General features: G+C 42.6%; 1 protein-coding gene across 4 annotated transcripts in view; it reads left to right on the plus strand.

The window, feature by feature from the left end:
- The window catches only part of CCDC149 (coiled-coil domain containing 149), a 146,264-nt gene extending 129,633 nt beyond the window's left edge, over positions 1 to 16,631 (plus strand). For all 4 annotated transcript variants that reach the window (XM_043973068.1, XM_043973065.1, XM_043973066.1 and 1 more), the window contains 2 exons: positions 3,208 to 3,324; positions 11,891 to 16,631. In XM_043973068.1, the coding sequence (XP_043829003.1) occupies positions 3,208 to 3,324; positions 11,891 to 12,339 (566 nt within the window). In that variant the 3' untranslated portion in view covers positions 12,340 to 16,631. The remainder of the gene's footprint in view (positions 1 to 3,207; positions 3,325 to 11,890) is intronic.
- The last annotated feature ends 309 nt before the right edge of the window (positions 16,632 to 16,940 follow it).

The raw sequence follows: 16,940 nt of genomic DNA on the forward strand, positions 1-16,940 counted from the left end.
GCACCAATACCAAGTAGTTGCTCATTTGGGGCTGAAGCTCAAGGAAGAGATTAGGACCAAATATCTGTGACACTTTTGTGACTCTGTGGAGATGAATGAAGCCTGGCTCTGACAGGTGCTTTGGTCACAAGCACTTAGGGTCCAGAACCTTGTCACCAAGGTCATTGGAACTGATCAAATTGTCCAACACCAGAAATTGATATGATTTTATCAGTGGAAAGAAGAGGCATTAATATCTGCTTTGCCATTACACACTAAAACTATGACACTTTTCCATATATCTTCACAGCTGAAACCTTGCATCTGTTACCTTTCCCATTAAAAAGTGGGCTCCATGAGAGTCTTATTTCTCTATTTGTACCCCCCAAGGCTTAGTACAGTATTTTGCACATAGTAAGCACTGCATAAATGCTTTATTTATTCGTTCATTCTCCATAGAGATGATAATTAAACCCATAGGAAAGAGAATGTATATAGAGAAATAAGAGAGGACCTAGGAGAAAGAACTGTGGAGTACACCCACAGTTAGGGGAAGTAATGTGTATAAGGAACCAAGATAAGAGATGGAGGAGCTGTCAGAGAGGAAGAAAGAGAACCAGGAAAGAACAGAGTCAGAAAAATTCAGCCAGGAGAGGTGGTCAACAAGATCAAATGCAGCAGATGGATTGAGGAGGAGAAGGACGGAGAAAAGGTCATTAGACTAAGCAATTAAGAGATAATTGGTAATTTTGGAGACAGTGGTTTCAGTTAAGTGATGGGGTCAGAAGCCAGATAGTAAAGGGTTGAGGAGTGAGAGAAGATGAAGTGAAGGCACTGAGTGTAGGATACCTTTTTCTAGGATTTTTACCAAAAAGGGGCGGGGGGGGGGGATAAGAGATGTAGAGCAGCAGTTTGTTTGAATGATCAAAGCTACTGGAGAGTTTTTAAGGATGGAGAACATGGGCACATTTGGAGGCTATAAAGAAAGAGCCGGGAGGTAGGGACAGGTTGAAAATAAGGAGAGGGGGGATGATTGAGGTTGCAATCTGCTGGAGCAGATGGGAAGAAATAGGATTAAGGACATAAGTTGAGTTGGTCTTAGCAAAGAGAAGGGCCCACCTCCTTGTCAGAGAGTGGGGAAAACAAGGAAGGAGTTGTGGATGTTGTCAAAAAGGGTTATGGGAGAAGAGAAAACTCCAGTTGAGTGGTCTCAATTGTCTCAGTTAAGAAGCAATATCTTCCATCGAGAGAGGGAAAGGGAAGGGAGAGGCATGGGTGGAAAAGGGAAGGAAGAAAGAGAAGTATTCAAATAGCTTCTTCCAGGAATGAGTTAGGGAATCAATTAGGCAGGAATAAAAGAACTGCCTTGCTACAGTGAGATCCTGGGTGAAGTTGGATAATATAGATTTATAACATACCTAGTCAGCACCATTTTGTGTGGCTTTCTCTAGAAGCTGAAGAGGTGAATGGAGTAATTCAGCCCTGGGGTTTGGCAAGAGATAAGCAGCAATAGGAAGGACAAGGGTGTCAAGGATTCAAGGGAAGAGGATGGTGTAAAGTTGACATTGCTTTCTATAGTATTTTTTGTGGGGCAATGAGGGTTAAGTGACTTACCCAGGGTCACACAGCTAGTAAGTGTCAAGTGTCTGAGGCTGGATTTGAATTCAGGTCCTTCTGAATCCAGGGCCACTGCTTTATCCACTTTGCCACCTAGCTGCCCTATCTATAGAATTGAGATTAAGAAGAGGAGAGTGAAGTTGGAGCAGTAGTAATAGCCTGAAAAGGTACTGAGGGATGGAGGTATTGGAGGTCTTGATGAAGGAGTAGGAGTTAGATGGGGTGAGAGATGGTTATTTGTAAGAGAAGAATGTCATAGTTTCTCATTGAGGAAGTAGAATACATGTGGTTAATGGTAAGCTTCAGAGTGTGACCATCCCCATGTGTGGCTGAGGTAGAATGAAGGACAGGGTCATGTGATTTAAGAGGCTGAGTGTTCTAAGTGTGACACTAATGCCAGCACCCTCTTAGTTCAGGTTCAATGTTGGGGTGAGATGAAGTGCTTGACAGTCACTGAACATTTAACAAAGGAAGAGGTTTATACTTTGCCCTAACACAGCAAGACTATGCAACAAGGATACAGTGTCACTTAGGTTCTCGAGATACATCCCCCTCATCTCCTTCTTGAAATTCATCGGCTCAGTAAGTCATCAGAGTATGGTGACTTTTATGGTTTCAGGCACCCACCAAGTCTGAGAGGCCCCAACTATATGGGGCTAAGCCCTTTTAAGCACCCAGGGCTCAGTGAGGTCTATTAGATGTGAGAAGTATGAGGGGGAAAAGTCCAGGATGAATGGAAGTTGATTCCTTTATGGAACAAGAATCCCAGAGGGCAGACTGGAAAAGGTGGGAGGCAGATGAGGTGGGGTTGAGGAGGACAGGGATGAAAGAATGGGAGCTGGAGATAGACAATAGTTTGTTTCACAAGGACTTAATTCATTAATTAATACAGGAATAGGTAAAGAAATAAGAAGACTGTTGACCATAACAATAGGAGTGCGTTGTAGATGAAGCACAGGGCTCACAGATTCCAAGAGGGTGTTGGCATCTTCTTCAGATGAGACAATATGTTATAAAGCACTTTGAAAATCTCGAAGTATTATGTAAATAACAGTTGTTTTTGTTGTTGTTATTTTATGCGCTAGGAAATAGGCCTGAATAAATCAAGTGACTTGCTCCAGGTTAATAAGTAGCAAAACCAATATGTGAGCCTAAGTCCACTGACTCTAGTATTCTTTCCATTTACCTTTTTAAAAGCTTTCATACCTAGCTCATTAATCCTCCCAGGAACCCTAGTATATAGGATTCAATCATCTCTATTTTACAGGGAAATTCAGAGGGATTAAATGACTTTCCCAGATTATTCCACCTAGTCAGTGATGGAGCCAGGATTCAGAGTCAAGACATTTCTGCCCTAATTAAAGCCCATTTCTCTTTCCATGACTCCACACTGCCTTTTCACAGGACTCCATGATGAGGTAGACATTTATGGCTTGCAAGCTTGTGTTCTTGTTGTACTTCTCTTGTACTTCAGGGTCAGTTAACTCTATCATGTTTCCATCTGCAAGTCCTAAATGAAAAATGAATTAAATCATTCAGTCCAAATAGCCAGGTGATTGTGCAGTTTGAATGTCAATGTCCGTTATTTGTTTTTCTCCTCTTTCATAATAGGAAGCAAGGACACCATAACTTTCAATGATTCCACTCTTCCAGTCATACAGAGGTCAAGATCTCCATTGTTGAAATTCATAGATCAGCGAGAAGAAAACCAAACAAATATTAAGGATGGTGAGTACACACTGATCTCTACCTGCTCTGAGCTCCTCTTGTAACTCATGGACTGTACCACTCATTTTAGTTCATATATTGTCTTATGAAACCTAATGGCCTTATGGCTGTAGTGGGGGTAGGAGGTAGACAGAACTTTGCTGATCTGGTTTGACATCTTTAACTTATCCTTCTGTCTTTTCTACTGGGTCTTTCCCCTCTTAAATGTTTCCCTGGTGTTCTTTCCTCAGCACTCTGCTTAGTTTTCTGTCTTAGAGATCCCATTTGCTCTTGCAACTTTGTTTCTCCTTCATACAGATTCTAACTCAGATCTCTCTCCCAACTTGTAGCCCTTCATTTCTTGTCTTTTGGACGTCTCTATCTGGGTATCCCACTTGGCCCATCAGACTTGACCCATCAGACTTAGCCCCTCAAACTTCTGTTTCCATATCTGTCCCCCTGGATCCAAATATGCCCTCAGACCTTCTTCTTTTTATCAATGGTACTACTCACCATTCTCAAAGTCACTTCCCTATTACAAAACCCGAATCTAATTGACCACATCTTTAACTTCCAACCTTCCTCTTTAGATTAATGACATAATTTCCTTCAATGGAAATGCCCTCCCCATCTGCTCTTGATGAAATCCTCCCTTCCCTGAATGCCTTCAGTCCAAATATTACCTCCTCCACATAGTCTTCCTTATTTACCCTAGCTAGAAATGATCACACTCCTAAATTCCTGTAACATTTTACTTATGTGACTTTGATCTTCTACTGCCTTGCAGTATAGCTGTTTGTTTACAGTGGTAACAATAACATATAATGCTTTAAAGTTTCCAAAGCACATTCCTCACAACAACTGGGCAAGGTTGAAAAAAACAAATATTATCCCGATTTTGAAGATGAGGAAACTGAGTTTCAGGGAGGTCAATTAATTTTCCCATAGCCTCACAATTAGTGTGAGAGCAAGATTCAAACCTTGTTTGCCTCATTCTATGTCCAAGTCTCTCACTGTCCCTCCATACTGCCATAACACGATACTTTTCCCCCAAATATTGGATGGATGGATGGATGGATGGGTAGATGGGTGGATGGGTGGATTGGTAGATGGGTGGGTGGATGAATGGATGGGTGGATGGGTGGATGGATGGTTGGGTGGATGGATGGGTGGATGGATGGGTGGGTGGGTGGATGGATGGATGGGTGGGTGGGTGGATGGATGGATGGATGGATGGATGGATGGATGGATGGATGGATGGGTGGGTGGGTGGGTGAATGGATGGATAAATGATTTGGAAGATCCTCATGGATAGGGGCTGTATCTTACTCTTTTGTATCTCCCAAAATACCCACTATAGTAGACCTAGTGCATACAGAGTAGGTCCTGAATAAATACTTATTGGATTGAACCAAGCATCTTGGGTAGAGGAGAAAGTGTTCTGGATCCTCACTTAGTCTCCTAATTTTAGAAGTGGTGAATTTTTCCAAAAGCAATAAGTTTGTGAGGCACAGGATTGAGACATAAAAGTTTGATTTACTAGGTCATAACAGGAATGAGTTAGTCCATCTCCTTGCACATAGTTTTGAAAAAAGTTATTTGATGTGGCTCCGTAAGATTGTGTGTGTGTGTGTGTGTGGGTGTGGGTGCGCGCGCGCGCGCGCGAGAGAGAGAGAGAGAGAGAGAGAGAGAGAGAGAGAGAGAGAGAGAGAGAGAGAGAGAGAGATGCACATCAGGAGCAAGCATGGAAAGCAGGATGTTGGGCAAATCATTTACATGCTCTGGCCCTCAGTTTTCTTATCTGCAAAATGCGGGGAGGGCGCGGGTTGGACTGGCTGGCCTCTGAGGTCTCTTTCAGCTTTAAGCCTGACCTTATGTATATATAGCTGAGGATCTAGGAGAAAGGTTACCTAATTACAGGCTAGGGAATTTCAGAGTTGGTCTTCACCTGGACTCTTATTGTGCCTCCCCACTCCCTGTCCTGCACGTGGCTTATGATTTGAAAGATCAGCCTGACCAACTGTGTAGTCCCAAGAGGAGAGTCACCTGGGAAAGCAAAAGCTAAATTGGATTTCTGTGTGCCTCACACAACCTCCCATGTCCCATCTCCATTCTTTTGTATGGACTGTCCCTATGCCTAGAATGCACTCCCTGCTCATATAGATTTCCTCTTTTTTTCAAGTCACAAATCAAGAATCAACTGCTAGTGCCCTTCCCTCTCTTAACTACCTTCTATTTGTTTTTTCTTTTCATGTTTATATTTATCCTGTAAATATTTCAAATACATACATATTGTCTCTCCCAATACACTCTGAGCTCCTTCAGAGCAGGGATTATTTCATTTTATTTTTTTGTGTCATTCTTTTGTCTTCTCCTCAATACTAGACCATAGTGCTTGACTCTTAGTAGGTGCTTAATAAGTGATTATGGGTGGATGGATGGATGGATGGATGGATGGATGGATGGATGGATGGATGGATGGATGGATGGATGGATGGATGGATGGATGGATGTCTTTGTAAAGCAGCAGCCATCATCCATGTCAAGAGCTGCCTCCTCTCTTTTTGTACTCTTCCCCAGTCAGAGGCTCTGAGATGGGGCCTCGGAAGCTGAGATGTAAAAGCTGAGTGCCTGGCATTATTTTCACAAGGGAGGCTTAAGTAATCATCTGATTCCAAATAAGAGCTTCTAAAGCTCCATCATTAGCCCTCATTGTTCCAGAAGCCAGCCATTGTGGCTGGTCATGGTAACAAGCACACTGTTCTGTCAGCTTCATCGGCAGTTGTGTGTGTGATTAAATGAAACCAAAAGCAAATCACACCCATTTGGTGGGACAGAGTCCAACAAAGACCAGTAAACAAAAGAGAATAACCGTCCCTTTCTGGTCACTGGAAAGAATGGGCAATCCAGATCCTAGCATGCTGAGTGCTTCTGCCTCTGGGATTGTCAGAGCGTGAGTCTCATTTTTCCTTTTCCCTTTCTATGGTCTAGTTTCTTTATACTACTTGATTGCATCATCATTAGTTGTATTGGTATTATGTGTATTATTATTAATAATTATTAATGATAGTAATTCCCTGCATTATTGCTAATAATGCACAGAATAATTACTATTATTAATGATAATGTGTTTTTCCATTGTTGGCCAGCTTAGAAATTCACTTCCATGGAAGCAGCAATGATTTGTGCTTTTTTAAACAAAAAAGAAAGAAAAGAACAATACCAGAGCTTCAGAGGTCCAAGCCTCCAAAGTTACTGAATTACTAGACAGTTTTATTGCTCCCTGCAAATAAGCCAAGCTGCTTTTCCTTTTGTCTTACCCCAGATAAAGACTTGAAAATACATCTCAGGGATTTCTATGATGAAAAAGGGAAGGTCTCAAATTGTCTTTATGCAAACCTCCCTGATATCTATGTGTCATTTCTGCCCAGGAGTGACCCTTTGTTCTGAGGATATTATTGGGATCATGAGGTTTTAGGAACCCTCTACTTGGGCCATGCAGGGGTTAAGGTGAGAAGCTGGCCTGTTGTCACAATAGGTTAAATTTTCATTGGCACCCAGAGATGGCATTGGGCTGGGTGCTCATTCCCCAAGAATGACTTTGTTTTGACCTCCTCTTAGGACTGCGGCACTTCCCAGAAAGAAAAATTGCTCCATGTGGCAATCTCTAAGGCTTGCCATTTTAAGGAGATTCATCCTCTTCAATACAGAGGAGAGCAAGTCTGGAAAGATGGCACCAGGAGGACATCAGGAACCAAAGGGCCTAAGTATAATTTAGACCACCCTCACTCAGATGTAAATTAAGAAGAGAAGATTAATCTGACACACAGTAAAAACACATTGTAAACGGTTTAGGGGTTAGGCTTTAACTTGTAAGGTTAATTAATTTTTCCAGGGCACTGGGATATACTATTAAGTGTCCTGGAAGAAGTAATTTCAGAAGAGTAATTTCCAGGAGGAGTTTATTCACCTCACGTTAGTGAAAAGTTTAACCTCAGAAAGTACCATAATTTACTCCCTGTAAATGAGGTTGCCCAAATGATATCCAAACTCGCTCACTTTTCCCCAAAGTCACTATTTTCTGTGGTTCTCTGCAGTGGCACTGAGAGATATTCATTTTTAGGTGTGGGAAAAACCCCCAAACATTCAGTCTCCCCCCACCCCCTGCCAAATCTGACACATATAAAATCTTAATGTGGCTTATAATCAGTGTTCTTGTAGACACACACATGTATGCACTTACATGTGCGTGCACACACGTACATCTCCTTTCAAGGAGATCTTATTTTGAGGGTAAATTTACAATCAAGCCAATTTGGCACCTAATTCCACTCCTCTACTGCCGTAGGTGGATTTCTGTAACAAGAGAGGGCCCAACTTTTTATCTAACAGATGACTTTAAGTCAATATGAAGCCCTGCATTACAAAAGGATTCATGGCCCCATTCTTCACAAAAAGCTTCCATTTATGCATTAAAAACCTTCTACCCATAAATAAGTTTAAATTCACTACCAGATTGAACCCTGTCCTTTTGACTCAGTTCAACAAATATCTGTGAAGTGGGCAGCTAGGTGGCACAGTGGATAAAGCACTGGCCCTGGAGTCAGGAGGACCTGAGTTCAAATCTGGCTTCAGACACTTGACACTTACTAGCTGTGTGACCCTGGGCAAGTCACTTAACCCTCATTGCCCCTCAAAAAAAAAATATCTGTGAAGTACCTACACAGTGCAAGGCATCAGGAATACAAAAATGAAAAAGTGACTTAGTCTTTGCTTTCATGGGTAGGTGGGGCAAGGGGTGGCTCATGCCCCAGATGCAAACCTGATACAAGGTTGAACGTGATGCGGCAAAATGCTCTAGGAAAATTCACTCATACAGCTGAAAAGTACATCTGGCAATAGCTAGTCCATTTCCTTCATTTTATGGAGTAGCAAACAGGGGGCTCAGGAAATTAAGTGTGCCTAGCATCCATCATACAGAGAGTAAGTCTCATTGTCCAATCTGAACCTGGGTTCTTTGACTCCAAACCCAGGGCCCTTTCTACTATATCATGCTTGCTCACTCTCTCTCTCTCTCTCTCTCTCTCTCTCTCTCTCTCTCTCTCTCTCTCTCTGATGAGGCAAAATTGGGGTTAAGTGACTTGCCCAGGATCACACAGCTAGTAAGTGTCTGAGGCTGGATTTTAACTCAGGTCCTCTTGACTCCAAAGCCGGTGCTCTATCCACTGCGCCACCTAGCTGTCCCTTGAATCTCTTTTTAACAATAGTAGAGATAAAACCAAAATCCCTCCTTAAAGGGATATTACGTCAGTATTTTACCATTTGTTCTTGTTTGCTTTTGTGGTGGGTAGAAATCAATTTGAGCTTCAATATTTCTCCGTCTATGTAATAGTAACACCAATACTGCCAAGTTCATGGTGATTGTTAATAATAGGGGATCATGTACCAATAGCAGCTAATATTTACGTAGCATTTTTAAGTTTTGTCAAGAACTTTACACTCATCATCAATCAACAAGCATTTGTTAAGTGCTTATGTGGCAGACACTGGTGATAAAGGTGCAAAGAATGAAACAATCTCTCCTTGCAAGGAACTTCCACAACAACCCATTTTACAGACAAGAAAACTGAGGCCTGGAGAAGTTTCATGACTTTACCATGGTAACAGAGTGAGTTTGAGACAGGATTTGAACCCAAGTCTTCCTGACTCCAAGTCCTCTGTGCAATCCACTACTGATTTAGAGCCAGAGGAGGCATTAGAGTTCATCTCCCTCCCCCTCATTTTATAGATGAAAGTTATGGGTCCCAGAAAGAGGGAAAGAGACTTGCCTGAAGTCACAGTTTGTTAGGCCAAGATGTAGCCTTAGAACTCAGAGTCTTGATTGATTTTCACCCCTGGAAGATACCATTTTGTCTCATATAGACACCAGCTGGTCAGTCACAAGGCACCCACAGATACTTCTTGGTTTATTCTAAGGACTTATCATTATGGGGCCCCAGTGTTAAAGACAAAAATCAGCTCTGAAGAAAACTGAGGGTCTCATGTTAAATGCCAGGCCTTACTAAGAAAAGTAATTTCCTGTAATGCAGTTTTTTATGGCTGTTTAAATATCTCATTAATGTCTTCCAGGTTTTTTGTTTGGTTTGCAGCTCAGTCACATTCCAATAACCCCTTGTTATAACAAAGGAAAACAATTAAGTATAATTAGCTAGTGCGGCAACGACATCTGAGTTTCTTGGGCAGTGTTTCATGCCTGTAATCCACCACTTGTTTACATGCAGGAAGGAGACTAGTTTCATCATCAGCCTTCGTAACCAAGATTGGCCATCATGTTTAATCATAATTTTCATGTTTTTAGTGTTAGTTTCCCTTATGTTATTGCATATCATTCTCCTAACTCTATTTTCTTTGCTCTGTATCAGTTCATAGAACTCTTTCGATGTTTCTCTGATTTTGTCATGTTCATTATCAGCCATGGCACAGCAACTACAGAATTTGTCTCAGAGTCAAGAGAAGCTGGGTTCAGGTGCTGGATTCATGTCCTGCCTCTGATAGCCATCGTGGTAGAAGGAGTTTTTTTTACCTGGGAATTATCTGCATTAATGAGATTACCACTCCTGTCTCAATCCAAAGCCTATCCCCATCATTTCTTATGAAACAATATTACTCTTTTAGATTCATATGCTGCAATTTATTCAGCCATTTCCCAGCTAATGAGTATCTTCTTTGTTTCTAGGTTATTTGGGGGTTTTTGTATTTGTTTTGTTTTGTTTTTTGCTATAGTCTCTTCTCTCTCTCTCTCTCTCTCTCTCTCTCTCTCTCTCTCTCTCTTTGGTGAGGCAATTAGTATTAAATGACTTGCCCAGGGTCACACAGCTACTAATTGTTAAGTGTCTGGGGCCGGATTTGAACTCAGGACCTCCTGAATCCAGGGGCCAGTGCTCTATCCACTGCACCACCTAGCTGCCCCGCTATAGTCTCTTTAAACAAATATTGGCATACCAAGAATAAAAATAGTATGGCTCCTGACCTTGAGGAGCTTTCTGTCTAGTGGGGAGCCTTTTGTCTAGAGAGGGGAGAGGCTTCTGGGATGAGTAGGAAAGAATATTAGACATGTATATAGGTAGATGTCATAGAAAATGATGAAATATATGGGAGTGACCAAACTTAGTGGCATGAAAAATTCGAGGAGAGACTGTCCCAATGGGCTGGCAAATCATGGAATTTTAGAGCTAGGAAGGGAGATAGTTTGATATCATGGGAAAAGTACTGAATTTAGAAACATGGGGGTCATGGATTTAGAATTAGATTAGACATGAGAAACCATCCAATCTCATTTTCCAGAAAGAGAACTGAGGTCCAGGGAGGCTAACCACCATATCTCAGAAAATAAATCATAGGCCCATAGATCTAGAGCCAGAAGGAACATCAGAGGCCATCAATTCCAGTTCCTTCCTTTTATAAGTGTAAAAATTGAGGCTGAATGATTAAGTGACTTGCTCAAGGTCACACAGATAGTATACATTGGAGGTGGGATTCAAACCCAGGTCCTCTGTCTCCAAGACCAGAGTGTTCTGTTTACCTCAACAGGTCACTTAACAAGTCACTAGAAAATCAGTTACTATAAGCCAGGTTGTCCCACTCTAAATTCCCCACTCCTCTTGCCCCCACACTACACTGATGCATAAAAATAATGTACACTTATAACCAGAATAACCAAGACCTGGGTTCAAATCTTGAGCCAGCTATTTAGTGCATGAATAACTCTGGGGAATGCACGTCTCTTCTCTGGTCCTCATCTATAGAAACAAGGCTGTTGGATTAGATGATCTCCTTCCAGCTCAAAACAGGACAATCGATTAAAAGCTGGAAGGGACCTTAGTATGCCTGCCTCATTTTGCAAATGAAGAAGCTGAAATCCAGAGCAGTAAGGGAAACTGTCCAAAGTTACCTGGGTAGTTACAAATTCAGGATCCTTTGACCTTAGAGATGCAGGTGAGCTCGCATTTTTTCAGACCAGAAAACAGACAAGGGAAAGGACTTGCCCATCATCTCACATACCTCTGGATCAGTGGCCAAGCTTGAAAGAGATCCCAGGTCTCTTTGACCACCGTTCCTTCTGGGATCCTTGTCATGACTCCATTGCTCTTGATGGTGGCTAGATTCAGCCATCTGAAATTGGGATGAAATCATCCCTATGCATTAATTTAGCGGTAAAACTCTGCAAAACCTTTTCCTCAATTCAGAAGCTTAATAGGGATGAACGGGAAGCCTGGAAATAACTTAAGACACTGAATAGGATCATGGGCAGATGTATAAATGATTCCTTTCCTCCATTAATAACTCAGGATGTCTAATCACCGAAGTGGTTTTCCCCCTTGAATGTCAGTCTTCCTCTTAGCTTCTGCATCCTACCTTCCATGCCCTCACATCCCCGTTTTCCCTTTTCAAAGGTCCTATGACAGGAGAGACTAGATTTTATTTTTTTAAAAATCACACCGTAGAGACAAATCTAAAAGCGTGTGTGTAGGGAAATAAAAATGTATTTTCTTCCAGCAGTTTGATGCTGTCCTACTTCTGTTTTCAGGGGAGCAGAAGCAAAGAGATGAAAGTTCTTCTGTTACTGTGGCACTGACAGCTCCAGAGGAGGCTGCAGCCCAGCTCTCTGACAATTCCCCAGCCAAGCCCAAGTACGGGAACCAACGCAAGCACTTTCATCCCTCATTACCCCAGTTACCTTCTGAGGAAGAAGAAATAAACAGGCTTGGAAGTGAAATAATTAAACTGACAGAGGAACAGGCAGCTGAAGAACTAGAAGGGACCAGAAAAGGGAGCTCCCAAGAGGACCCAAGGAAAGGGACAGGCCCCTCCCAGATCAGAGAGGCATCCAACAGAGAGTCTCCTTTGTCTAGCCCCGATCCCTTTGGTTCCAGTGAGTCCTTGGGTTTGGGGAAGGAACATGCCCCGGGAGGCTGTGACCTGGAAGAGGAGAAAGGTATCCCAGAGGGGAGCTGCTCGGGCATTGTGAAGACATGAAGGATAAAGAGATTGGAAATTGTAACACACGAAAGGCACTAGGGATGACAAGAATTAAGCCACAGAACAACACATTAGAAGTAACTCTCTCCTCAAATACTCCCAAGTCTGGGACTTAAAATCTTCTGATCCTGTTGCAAACTGTGGGTATTTTGATGAAAGTTCAGCTTGATTTATTAAATGCTGGTCCTCAATCTTCTCACCGTCATCTCTTACTACTGAAGATGTACTGCTGTGAACACGGGCAGGCACTGAAAATAGTGTGCGCCATATGGCTGGTTTTTCCCATCCGTCTTTGTGTCGGCATTTGTTTTATTAGAGATAAGATGTTTTTCTATTAACGTTTAATGTTGTCGATCAAAATTATGGGAAGAGCTTGAAACTGATGGGCTTTTTAATCAGGTCCCCGGTATTTGTAATGATTAAGGCTGTTGGGAAGAGAGACATAATTGAGCATAATGGGTCCGAAGGGCCCACCGTGACACTTTGTCATGTCAAGGCCTTGTTGGGTCTCCTCCACATGGATGCTCTTGGCACAGCGCCTGTAGCAATGTGTCACAGCTGGGAATGGTGGGTGGAGAGGGGACTCGGCAGGCTTTGAGGGCTTGTTTTCCTATTCTGAATTCATACCCCTCATCTGGGTGCTTGTGTTGTTGGGTAAATGATAAGTATGCCAACTTAGGCATTGGTTGGTACATTTATAGTCCCAGGAGGCAATTTGGAAAGTAAGGTCAAAGGTAGAGCCAGGGGAAAATGATTCTCACCTTTCAAACGTCTCCATCTGTGGCGCATTCTCATCCCATTCAGTTTATTTGCTTTGTTGAGAAAAGACAAGAGCAGAGCTCTGTGGTTCTGGGGCAAATCACTTAACTTTTCCTTATCTGTAAAGTGGCAGGTGCAGTGTCTTCTAAGATTCCTTCTTGCTCCAAGTCTATGAACCTAGACTTCTACTTCGACTAGACAGCTACCTAGTTTGCTGCCTGTGCAGCTGTGAAACTTGAACCCTGAGAGAAGATAGACGCATCTCCAGGATCAAGTTTGGTCTCTCTAGGAAGCCCCTGGGTGAGGAGAGATAGCATCTGCTTATGCTGTAGTATAATGGGAAATGGGCCACATCTTCAAACAATGGAATTCCTCATGTCCCAGGGTCAAATCATTTCCCCCAGGAAGCTGAAAGTTCATCTGAAAGCCAGAATCAGTCCCCTGAGAACCTCTTCAGGGGCTTGAATAAACAAGAGGGGCTCCTTATGTGGTTATTTTTTTTAATCTTCCTCCTAACCATCCCCATAAGAGAACGTGCAGGTTAAGTTTATGATGTTGGCAATGGAATCCGTAGATTTGAGTATGTGGTAGTCACCTTGTTTTCCTGTCTCTGCCTTTGCAGGGTGATAAAGAGGGCTGAGTTCAGGTCCCAGATCCACTTAGTAGATACGGAACATGGGCAAGTTGTGGTAATACCCCTACAGCCTAATTCACACAACTATTGGGACCTAATTCACAGAACTTAAAACACTACAGAGATGGTCATTTATTATTTATTCTTCCCCTCCCCACATTTATGGGCAATGACACTAGAGACAGTGTCGAGCTCCAGGCTTTTCTACCCATCCCATGAGATGTTGGGTTGGTGGGTTTTTATGGGGACTGCTAACTGGTCAGTAAGAAGACACCGGGAGGGGGGCTGTTAGGTGGTGCAGTGGATAGAGCACCGGCCCTGGATTCAGGAGGACCTGAGTTCAAATCCCACCTCAGACACTTGACACTAGCTGTGTGACCCTGGGCAAGTCACTTAACCCTCATTGCCCACAAAAACAAAACAAAACAAAACAAGAAGAGGAAGAAGTTGCCAGCCCAGTGAGGGTGTGAGAGTGGAAAGAGATGCACAGAGTATGCTCAGTGACTGTCTTCCATCCTGCCAGCCCCAGGGGTTACTGACCTCTACAGAGCCAGTGGTCAGGTAATACTGCTGCTGGAGAGGAGAGCTACCCCATCCACATCCACGCAGCCCCTCTGCCTCACCCCACTCAGCCCCCATCCACACAACTTCCTGGGGAGGGAATTTGCCTCTGCAGCTGCAAAGCCTGCATGGGCCAGCAGCCACAGAGGTAATTTTCCTGCTGGACCCGGCCTTAACTGCCTGCAAATGTTCAGCTCTCCCAAGTAGCACTTTAAAGGCGCTGAAGGAAAGCAGAGCCAAATTTAATAAAATAATAATAAAAAGAAAAATCTCTCCTAGCCCAAGCTCCGGCTTTGACACACAGTTTGCCAGGTGCACATCTTTACAATCCATTTATAAACTCCTGGAAAACAGAGTTTATAATCTACTCCAGCACATCATACCACGGTCAGGGAAGCCGAGAGGAATCCCAAGTATGAGAAGCCCTGGTGGTGAACAGGCTAAAGAGGGGTGCTGGGTGTTGCATTGACCTTGGTGGCATTGGGGCCAGACTGCTGTTGGATATGTTGCCATGACAATGTTGTATATCCATCTTCCCTACCCATACACAACTTGGTTTTTTTCTTGTTCATAGATAGTAAAGAAAAAGGTTCAAACTTGCCTAAACTCGGTTCCCCCCCCACACTTTAAACCTTGCTCTAAAACACTGCTCTGTTGAATTTCCTCCTGTGGAACACTTTTTACTGAAAAGCCAAAATTTTGTGAGTTTCCCAGTTATTGATGTTTTATTTTGTTTTGTTTTTAAAGCAAAATGTCACTACTTGGTCTTACCACCCAGCTGCATCCTGACATGCCCATTTTTGTCAGACAGAATGCCCCCGCCACATGTGGATTGCTTCCTGTCTTTCCAGTACTGTCCAGGCAGAATGCAGAATAGGGCATATATGGAGAGATGCAACTGACATTGACACTTCTCATAATGACAGCTGCTCTTTTCTTGTGACTGCCCGGGTACCTGGCAGCCTTTAGGCGCTGATTTCTACATGCAAGTTTATATGAGAATTTGTGGTTCTTTAATTAAGGCCTGAGAAAATAGATCCCTTCCTTTAAAAAAGGGGTCCCTGAGACCCATTCCCATGCCAGCCTTCCTTCCCCACCAGATTCTTCCCTGCCTCTAGCAAGTATTCCCTGAGGCTTTCTCTAGCCAGGAGGCACCCAGTGGCATTCAGCTCAGTCCCAGGCAAGTGGTATTAGATGCCTTTACCTAGAGCTAGCCTTAGGCAAGATTGTGAAGGAGTGACGTTTGTTTTCCCACTCTCCCCAGCTTTTCAGGTGTCCCATGAACACCCCACTTTCCAAAGTCCTTCCCGGAAAAAAAAATCTGATAGCAATCATTTACACATTAGTATGAATATAATGCGCGATGTTCCTTAAAACTGGAGGGGAACATTTATCCCTTATTCAAAGAATTTCAAATATCATTAAGGAAATACAGATGATGGCTGTATGTATGTGTGTGCATTTTTTGGTCATTTTCTTCCCCATACCAATCCAAAGTCAGCCAGCTAGCTTTCTTAACTGAATAGGACTCTCCAACAAGCTTTATTCTTCTCACTGCAGTTTTGACTTGATGTCTCTTTCTCTGCAAAACCAGACCTCCCCTCCAGAAAGATAGCTATTTGAGCAAGATTTATTTCTGCTTTGCTTCTGAGCCCTGCCTAGTCAGCTCTTCCTCCCCTCTTTTCCATTCTTGAACATGAGACAGTTCCAGTTAGACAGCTCAATGGCCAGCCAAAAGGCTGAGAATCCCCAAACTCACAACGCTTTCAGGTACATGTGAATTTCCAGGTGCTTTTCATTCCTGCTACTGAGTTATAAAGCAAAGACTCGCTGGACAAAGACAATTGCAAAGATGAGAGAGAGAGAGAGAAAGGGGGAGGGTGTGTTTGAGAGACCATTGGTGAATCTAATTAGAAATAAAAGAGAAGGAAAAAATGAGAAGGTCCCCTCTCACAATGTTACAGCTGATACAAAAAAATAGAAAAAAGAAAAAAATCTTAGTACAGCATGAAGGCAATTTAAAATGATAGATTTAGATGTGCTGCCTTATTTTTCTTATCACTTCTTTCCTAAATGAGGGTTTTTTGATGCACAGGGCAGTTTGCAGAATACTGAAAAGTTTGACTTTCCCTAGTCTGTATGAATGCAGGGATGTATTTTGGGATCTTAGCAGAGACCAGTGATAACCTATTAAATTTAAAACAATTGGCTTTTTTTAATCGCTGCTGTTTTGTTTTATTTAAAGAAAAGAAGTTCTATTTATTTGCAGACTTCGCTTTATTGGATTCTCTAATCACCATGCATCATAACTATATTTTTTGTTACCTGGAATAAAAATGGGGTAATTTTCCTGGTATAGATGATTAATTGTCTTTATTGTGTGCGTCATTCTCCCTCTCCACCCTCACCACAGACTGAGCATTACTTCCAGCATATTGTAGCAATTTATCAGTTGCAATCTGTCACCTAAAATTATTTGATCATATGGTAGGCATGAGAAATATGGAGAATGTAAAGATTTTATGCATTCAGTTGAAATGCTTCAGATCTAAAATCAGATGGTTTATTTCCTGAAGTCTTTTTCCCCCTTTCAAGTTGACCAAAACACTAGCTGATTTTCTTTATTCTGCATATAGGCACTTCT

The sequence above is a fragment of the Dromiciops gliroides genome, chromosome 6, assembly GCF_019393635.1.
Source record: "Dromiciops gliroides isolate mDroGli1 chromosome 6, mDroGli1.pri, whole genome shotgun sequence".
Taxonomy (NCBI): domain Eukaryota; kingdom Metazoa; phylum Chordata; class Mammalia; order Microbiotheria; family Microbiotheriidae; genus Dromiciops; species Dromiciops gliroides.